The sequence below is a fragment of the Polyodon spathula genome, chromosome 7, assembly GCF_017654505.1.
Source record: "Polyodon spathula isolate WHYD16114869_AA chromosome 7, ASM1765450v1, whole genome shotgun sequence".
NCBI lineage: Eukaryota > Metazoa > Chordata > Actinopteri > Acipenseriformes > Polyodontidae > Polyodon > Polyodon spathula.
In genome coordinates this window covers 56170958-56180188 of record NC_054540.1, presented here as the reverse complement: position 1 = coordinate 56180188, position 9231 = coordinate 56170958, and the positions used below count along the sequence as shown (strand labels likewise).

The window sequence follows — 9231 nt, the reverse complement described above, 5'->3', positions numbered from 1 at the left end:
TCAGCCATGCTGAGCATGACGTGTGCATGGAGCAAACACTGACCCAGCAAAAGCCACGCGGTTCCCTGCTGTTATCTGAGAGAGTGTGTGTGTCTGTGTGTGAGTATAGAAAGTGTATTAATAGAGAGGGTGTATATATATATATATATATATATATATATATATATATATATATATATATATCCATATGATATATAATATATCTAATATATATTATATATATATATATATTGGGTCTAATAGTATGATATATATGGGGTAAGGCGGGTCTGTGTTGTGTTAACTGCATAAGGAAGAAGGCTAGTTGAATTCGCTGATGATGAAAATAAACTAGACCAAGCAGCACTAGAATATAGAGACCTTCATGGCCGGAGCCTTCCCAAGGTGAATACTCAGTTAAATACATGGCCATGAGAAAACAGACAAATCAGAGCGAGAACATTATCTATCACTGCTGCACTAAATGAAGGCAGCGCCTTGCAGAGCGGAATGCAATCTATAATAAAACAAACACGGGCCGGTCGTAAGAACTCGGGAGATACTGGGACGAGGAGAAGCGGCTCATCCCATTCTAATTAATATGACAGAATCAAACTGTTCAGCCTGCTTTGTGTCAATGCTCCTTGTGCACATAGCCAACTAAAACCCCAAACCAGACTGCACGGGAATGCTTAGCTATAGAGCAGAGAGAAAGCAAACAATGCTGTTACAGTGCCTCAAGTTCAGGGTAGCCGGGCTCCTTCTTCTGCAGGGTTTCGGCTGCACTGCTCTGGCTGCGAGCTGGTAAACAGCCTCCTTTCGGCTGGTCCCCACTCCAGAGTCCCAGTAATTATTCCTGTCTGTTAGACTAAGCGGAGGCACTGCCGTGACTCTGTACAGAAGGTACATCCCCACACCTCGCCTGTCCGAGCTGTCTGAACAGCACAGATACAGGTGCTTTGCAGCATCTGAAATCCTTTTTACAGTAGATTCGATTGGACACGGAGAAAATGTCCACCTGTTATTTCTGTTCTTCCACGAGAAAACGTACAGTAATTAAAATCTGCATGAAACTTGACATAATTATAGGGACTGAGATGAATTAGTGAAAATCAGCAAGGCTTAACGGTCTCATAGATTATAGCCAGGTATCAGTCTCTCCCCTGGAGGTACGCTTCTCTACACATTGGAAATGCATCCCATAAGCATGTGGGGGGAATGCAAAACAAATGTGCATCATAAACTTTAACAAGGGAACCCAGCTTGGAGATGACATTACAAGATGCATACTGTTATTGCATACTGGCACCTTTGTGGCTCACCCAGCGACTGCCTGGGGGAGAATTGCTTTGTGATAAGGAAACGCAGGACATGGGTGAACAGACAGCATGGGATTCTAGGTGAGCATAATTTGTTATTCTGGAAGATTTAGATTAACATGATCAGAATCTTGCAAACAGCAAAGTCACACCATTTAAACCCAGGCAGTAGATGTTATTGTGGGCTGTGTTTGCTCACTGTGAAAGTAACCTAAAATTGATTTGTGAGAAGAAAAAAAAAAGGACACATATTAATAAGAAACAGGAAAAAAAAAAAATCCTTGCAACCGTTGTCTCAGTTCTAATAATATCTGTTGTTTATCATTTCCTCAATTCTTTCAGCTTGGTAACATACAGGTATTCATACCCACCAATCACAGCGCCTGGAGGTGACATCATCCTTAAGGGTAAGGGATCGTCTCAAAAGTGCCGGGATCTCGGGCAATTGTGATTGAACTCGAAAATGCATGAGCAAAGTCAACAATATAACGCATTAAAAAAAACAAAAAAACTACACAGCTGCAAAGTTGGATGTGGTCAGTTAGTTGCAGCTGGCAAGGGTGTGCAAGAGACTTTGAATACTGGTTAGTGAGCTGGTGCAAGAAACAAACAGAATCTGTATTTTATTTTTCAGTACGCTCCCTTAAAGAGCGGTTTAAAAAATATCATTGCAAGGCCATTACCATATCAGGGAGGTCCAATCCCAGTCCTGGAGGGTCATTCCGCTCAGGTTTAACAGGGACAGTGATATCATGGAATGCTTAAGGGTGTGGATGCAGTTTCAATTGGATGAATTAAACCATTTCAAACAGGGTTGGAACAAAGACCAGGAGTTGAAGAGCCAGCTTTGGTCACCCCCATGCCCAGGCTGAACCATTAGCAGTGCACTGCATGAGCACCACTGACGAGTCAGGGGGTCTGGAACAGTACAGAGGTCCTGACTGACTAGAACACTGGCACTGACATGCAGCAAAATGCAGCTTTACTCAAGAACTCACGATGCAATGGCAGCTGTATTTAAAGAAGGATCTGGCATTGACTGGACCTATGAAACAAACCCCATACTGCCTCACAGACACAGGCACAGATCAATTTCCCTTGCAGAACAACAAGCAGCAGACAGGGTTCAGGGGCCTGGGGGCTCAGTCTGGAGAATAGAGGGCTCTCTCATTTGTTGTGTTTAGTTTAATAAGGTGTACACTGGAAATGCTGCCAGTTACCTTACATCTCTGTTAGACATCTAACTCTACCTGTGCACTAAGATCATGTGATGAGCCTACTTTTAAAATCCCCAAACTGAGATATAATACAGGCCAACGTGTCTTTGTATATCAGGCCTCTCATCTTGGGAATTCATTGTCTTCACCCATAAAAACAGCCTTCTCTTGCCAGGACCCCCTTGAAAATGAGACGTGTAGCTCAAGGAATCTATCTGGATTAGATAAATACATTTGAACGCGAGGAATGGAAACAGAAACAGCGACATGGAAACAAAGCCTGCTTTCTGATAAAGCAGGGAGCTCAGGAGGCCAGACGTTATTATCCACAAGATTATGAGAAAAGGAAGCAGGGGATTGAGGCTGGGAAAACAAAGCACACAAACAAGTAAACAAGAGAACAAGCAAAGAGCCCAGTCTGCATTCTGATGAACTTGTTGACAAGCGGCCTCATTGTGCGCTCAGCCCGGTGTTACACCAGCGGCCGCATTCCTCCCAGGATCAGGGGGTGAAAACACCCCCTGCCCACTCCTCTCTCACGGTGCAGCCACCCCAGGCTCAGATCAACCAGAAGGAGGCAGAGGTCGCTGGAGTGAGGACAGGAGGCAATATGGTACCAGGGAGCAGTCAAGTGTCGTTACTATAAGGGCACGAGAAGACTTCTTTAAAAAAAATAACATATTTTGTGCCAGGTGAAATTTAGATGTGGGCATCCATCCCTACCAAAACAGTCTGAAGCTGTCGAGAAGCTGCTGAGCAGAGGGTTGAGACGTGCACCTCTGCTGCCCTCATGTGTTCACAGTTGATATAGCACCTCACTGCGAGCAGCAAAAACAACACACTGCTCTGAACCCTGAGCACAGAGACTGCTCGTCAGGAAGTAAAAGAGTGTGGACAGCATATGATCAAGTCAAGCCGACAGCTTTCCAGAGAAAGCCTTAATCATTGTTGAGACACTGACTGATCCTCTCTATGTGTGTGTGTGTGTTTTTTAATGTTATTATGAGTCATATGGCACAATCATAACATGGAAATACTTAGTTTAATGTTAGACAAACGTATCGACAAGAAGCTTTTACCAATATATGCGTCACTGCAGAGAATACGCGACGTGTTCTGGCTTCTTGGGTCACTTCAGGGTTGTCCAGAATTGGTCCTTCGACTCCCGGCCTGTGTTCCAACCCTGGCCTAAGTTGTTTAATTCAAGCAATACAACCTCCACCCAGATCCTGAAGCAGTGTTTACCTGCTAAACGTGGAATGGTTTAGTTATTCCTAGTAACTCTTAAATACAGAAGTGTGATACACACGTGTCAGTTCTACAGTAGCTCTATCAGCATGTGAGTAGTCTATGCATGCATCACAAGGAAGAATCTTTACAAACCTGCTCACTGTGTTTGGAACTGTATGCCTATACTGTACTCAAAATGTTCCGAGGATCACACGGCTCAGCTCCGGGAAGCTCGTATTGCAGCGTTTCCATCTCGACACGCGTTTAACACGCTCTGTTGAAATGTGGGGGCGGAGAGATCGATCCATAGCAAATTCTGAAAAGTACACTTCACTGAAATGCACGACCACAAGAGAAGTTGCAGTGAAATCACAGCTCATGCCGTGTCTGGTATCACTTTCCAAAGCCGGTTGTTGGGAAAGTTGGTAAAATTGCGGCGGTGTATTAAAATTGCAAACCTTGCCTACCGCGGTTTCGCTTCTCATTTGCACAGAAGACATCTGTTTGTTATAATGGATTTGGCTATATAACATATCGTACATGAAAATATATGCACGATCAACTGATGTGCAAATATATATTCACCTATGTAGATATGCATGTATAATGTGGTTACGCGTATAACATGTATCTAATACTCCCTGTATTCAAGCATACGTGACGTCGTGTGATCGTTTAATGTGTACTGTACACTGAAAGAAAAGAACAAACGAAATGAATACATGTGGTGTAAAATGTGTATGAGATATCATTTCGCTCGCTATCTCGACTCCCGCTCGCCGGTTGCTTGGAGGCTGGGCGGTTCTTGGGTTGCTATCTGTCCCCGTTTTCCCTGGATCGCCCCGGTTTTGAAGACGGTGTCCCGGGATTTCAATACGCCTTCCTGAAAAGAGTGCTGTTTTTTTGTTTGTTTGTTTGTTTGTTTGTTTTAACCCTGTGCTTCCACACCCTCGTGGATACGAGTGTGCAGCACACGTTAACAACATCACTGCAGTCGTGGCACAACACGAATTAGATATATTATTACTATTATTGGATGACTATAAGATTTCTAGAGGTTTCATTTTTAATAACCCAAAACGGGTCCCGGTTCTGTCAGCTCTTGGACTGGAATAATTCACGCCCTTTAGTTATTTAAAAAGAAGTCGTGTTTCACTGTTTTATTATTATTTATTAATATCGTTATATATGTATTTATTTTGGTATTTATGACGTATGATTATTGGCCACGATTTGTATCAATGAAAAACAGGACATGCTTAATTCCTGAAATTGGAAAAAAAAAAAAAGAAACTATTTCCCGGAGGATGTCTCATTCTGGGTCAGTTTATATAAAGGAACCACACCCCATTTCTTAAGCCTGAACATGCTTTTAAAGGGAACTCAATCACAGTAACAGGCCCCTCACATATAGGAAGTCTGTTTTGGGCTGCAGATCAGAAAGTGGCATGTCGCTGGCAGCCAGTGTTTGCTGCCCTGTTCAGCGCAGTAGACGGCGGGAGAGGAATCGGTAAGTGGCTTTCTTTCGATCAGCACACTAATATGTGAGCATTACAGATCTACGACTCCGACTAGGGGTCTACTCGGGCCAGAATTTTAAGCCCGACCCGAAACCGACCCGACCACAGCGATCTCGAGCAAGCACATCTTTTTTTTTTTTTGGACCCAGCCCGACTCAATTCAGAGATCTCAAATTCTGAAAACTGCAATGCGTGAGATTAAATACTAAATAAATCACAGTTAATATAAACTTCCCACACAGTAAACAACGACTGCCAGCAAACTAGTCTGTCAGTAAATGAAACACACACAGCCATTAAATAAATACACACATTACTAAGGGTTTAACATTGTGTAATACACAACCAGCCACACTTTTCATTTTTTCAGCGCCTTTCTATTTACTAAACCAAAAAAGCAACACACTCACACACTATCCTATCCGTCGCATCGGACAAATGGAGAGAAACTGCACAGCAATGTGTTGAATTAAAAGATCCATGCACGGCTGTAGTTTGTCTAGAGGCAATAGGCATTGTATTATTTTAATTTAAAATTGCATTGAAAACATGTTGCCGTCTCCTCGAGTTTTAAGATAGCGAGGTCAATTGTGTTGTAGGGATTTTATGTTTTTATGCATTAAAACAATAAATACAATTTTATTCGTGTATTTAGTATTTAAAAGTCCACTGGATGCTGCTTAACTGTGCATCGGTGTCTTACCCACATTACTTTTCTTTGTGCTCGTTGCTGTCAACAACACGCAGTTCGAATAAAAAAAATAAAGTAAAAAGCGATTTGCTGTCCTGTTCTCATCACTCTTTCCTGAGGAGATCAGTAGGCGGGCACTGGGTGTCTTAAAACGCATTTGATTAAAACTTATTTATAAGTTATCATTAATCTTATAAATACCCAGCTAGACTTCCCCTTTAAGAGACATAGACAGGACTACAAGTATCAGAATGCAGTTGGCTTGGAGTAAATAACAACCAAAAAAAAAAACGCAGTGCAGGTGAACCTGAAGCTATTTGATCACCTCTCCGTGCAGGTGTGCGCTGCCTCATCCATGACGAGGACTACACTGAGTGCACCTGGAAGGAGACCGGCAGACCAGACCACAACTACACCTTCCAGAGCAGGTGAGGGCGCCACTGAGCCACTGCTTTCAATGCTAAACCCCACTGCACTGCACAGCACTGTACCTGTCATGAGGGTCTGCAGACACCCAATGAGTTTTAATCAGGCGCTCCAGCAGTAAGCTGCCTCAGTGCAGCTTCAGGTGCAAGCTCTGTACAATCCCACTTTTCAGGAACCAGTAAAAGAAATTTGTTGGTATTGTGCAGGGTGTGGCCTAACGTGCAGTTTTGTTGGTGCACTGGCTACATGTTTTACTGTTTCTGAACCAGGTACAGGACAGGCGCTGAGTATGCAGAGTGCCCGAGTTACACCCAGGTGGAGGGCTACAATGTGGGCTGCAGACTGGAGTACAGCCCCAACATCCGCTTTGCAACTTTCCAAGTGCAGCTGTCCTCAGCCAACAACACGGCCATCTGGAACAAAGACATCCACCTGAAACCATTAGGTACCATAGCCATTGTCTAACTACCCAGTGTGTCAGAGGCTGTGATTACAAGCACCTCGCTGATCACACTGTCAGAGGCTGCGATTACAAGCATCTCGCTGATCACACTGTCGGAGGCTGTGATTACAAGCACCGTGCTGATCACACTGTCAGAGGCTGTGATTACAAGCACCTCGCTGATCACACTGTCGGAGGCTGTGATTACAAGCACCTCGCTGATCACACTGTCAGAGGCTGTGATTACAAGCACCTCGCTGATCACACTGTCAGAGGCTGTGATTACAAGCACCTCGCTGATCACACTGTCAGAGGCTGTGATTACAAGCACCTTGCTGATCACACTGTCAGAGGCTGTGATTCAAGCATCTCGCTGCTGTCGGAGGCTGTGATTACAAGCACCTCGCTGATCACACTGTCAGAGGCTGTGATTACAAGCACCTCGCTGATCACACTGTCAGAGGCTGTGATTACAAGCACCTCGCTGATCACACTGTCAGAGGCTGTGATTACAAGCACCTCGCTGATCACACTGTCAGAGGCTGTGATTACAAGCACCTTGCTGATCACACTGTCAGAGGCTGTGATTACAAGCACCTCGCTGATCACACTGTCAGAGGCTGTGATTACAAGCACCTTGCCGATCACACTGTCAGAGGCTGTGATTACAAACACCTTGCCGATCACACTGTCAGAGGCTGTGATTACAAGCACCTCGCTGATCACACTGTCAGAGGGATTACAAGCACCTCGCTGATCACACTGTCGGAGGCTGCGATTACAAGCACCTCGCTGATCACACTGTCAGAGGCTGTGATTACAAGCACCTCGCTGATCACACTGTCAGAGGCTGTGATTACAAGCAGCTGTGCTCAGAGGCTGTGATTACAAGCAGATCACACTGTCAGAGGCTGTGATTACAACACTGATCACACTGTCAGAGGCTGTGATTACAAGCACCTCGCTGATCACACTGTCAGAGGCTGTGATTACAAGCACCTCGCTGATCACACTGTCAGAGGCTGTGATTACAAGCACCTCGCCGATCACACTGTCAGAGGCTGTGATTACAAGCACCTCGCTGATCACACTGTCAGAGGCTGTGATTACAAGCACCTTGCTGATCACACTGTCAGAGGCTGTGATTACAAGCACCTCGCTGATCACACTGTCAGAGGCTGTGATTACAAGCACCTCGCTGATCACACTGTCAGAGGCTGTGATTACAAGCACCTCGCTGATCACACTGTCAGAGGCTGTGATTACAAGCACCTCGCTGATCACACTGTCAGAGGCTGCTGTGATTACAAGCACCTCGCTGATCACACTGTCAGAGGCTGTGATTACAAGCAGATCACACTGTCGGAGGCTGCGATTACAAGCACCTCGCTGATCACACTATCAGAGGCTGTGATTACAAGCACCTCGCTGATCACACTGTCAGAGGCTGTGATTACAAGCACCTCGCTGATCACACTGTCAGAGGCTGTGATTACAAGCACCTCGCTGATCACACTGTCAGAGGCTGTGATTACAAGCACCTCGCTGATCACACTGTCAGAGGCTGTGATTACAAGCACCTCGCCGATCACACTGTCAGAGGCTGTGATTACAAGCACCTCGCTGATCACACTGTCAGAGGCTGTGATTACAAGCACCTCGCTTCTCTGTTTGCTAATGCTTGTTGTTTTCTCTCTCTGTCTGTGTCTCAGTGAAGCTGTACTCACCAGTAAACCTAACCGTGGTCAACAGCAGCAGCAATGGTCTGTATCTGTACTGGAACACCAGCATGAGCAAATCCCATTGCCTGGAGTCCATAGTGAGGTAGCACTGACTCTGCCTGGCAGGTAAGGAGCAGCGCCTTTACTAAGTGCAGAAGAGTAGGAGTGTGACGATACACTTCTTATAGGAGCTTGATGGTATTGGAGGTTCATGCACTTTCTATACTTACCGAAGAGCATTGCAATAATAAACATGAGGGATCCATGCCGATTCTTATTTTTATTGCACATTGATGAATTTAAATAAAATCTGTCAGTTTACATGCATAGTGACTTCTACTGGTCTGGCGCATCAGGAGCTGGGTTTGATCTAGGCTTGGGGCAAATTGAGATGGGTTTGGTGGCCTCACCCAGCACCAGTCTTGATGGAAGAGCAGTAATAGCCCTGCTGCTGTGCACAGTCCAGTTGGATTCAGGCTTCCTCTGTGTATTCTGCATGCAGGCCACGTGGAACCTGGCTGGTTTTTAATCAGATTGAAGTGCAAGAGCTTCAGAAGCATTGGCTCCTTCAAACATTGAGATTTGTCAATATGCGCCTCTGACTACTGGAGTGACTGGAGCCAGCCTTTGTACTGGGGGAGCAATGCCACCGCTAAAGGTACGTCTGAACAGCAAAGCCTGTATAA

General features: G+C 45.1%; 1 protein-coding gene across 2 annotated transcripts; it reads left to right on the top strand.

The window, feature by feature from the left end:
* The first annotated feature begins 295 nt into the window (after positions 1-295).
* Positions 296-9218, top strand: LOC121318889 (interleukin-13 receptor subunit alpha-2-like). Of its 2 annotated transcripts, XM_041256066.1 has the most exons (6): positions 296-1379; positions 1641-1705; positions 6294-6384; positions 6652-6827; positions 8537-8671; positions 9048-9216. In XM_041256066.1, the coding sequence occupies exons 1-5, from the start codon at positions 1249-1251 to the stop codon at positions 8650-8652; spliced, it is 579 nt and encodes a 192-aa protein (XP_041112000.1). In that variant the 5' UTR covers positions 296-1248; the 3' UTR covers positions 8653-8671; positions 9048-9216. The 2 variants fall into 2 exon arrangements, with proteins under 2 accessions (XP_041112000.1, XP_041111999.1); XM_041256065.1 differs by lacking the exon at positions 296-1379 and having other exon boundaries at positions 1407-1705; positions 9048-9218.
* Positions 9219-9231: the final 13 nt, after the last annotated feature.

Coding starts and splice junctions, on each gene's coding strand:
- LOC121318889 (XM_041256065.1), top strand. CDS start 1,471: ATGTTATTGTGGGCTGTGTTTGCTCACTGTGAAAGTAACCTAAAATTG. Junction 6,385..6,651: donor AACTACACCTTCCAGAGCAG/GTGAGGGCGCCA, acceptor TTTCTGAACCAG/GTACAGGACAGGCGCTGAGT. Junction 6,828..8,536: donor CATCCACCTGAAACCATTAG/GTACCATAGCCA, acceptor TCTGTGTCTCAG/TGAAGCTGTACTCACCAGTA.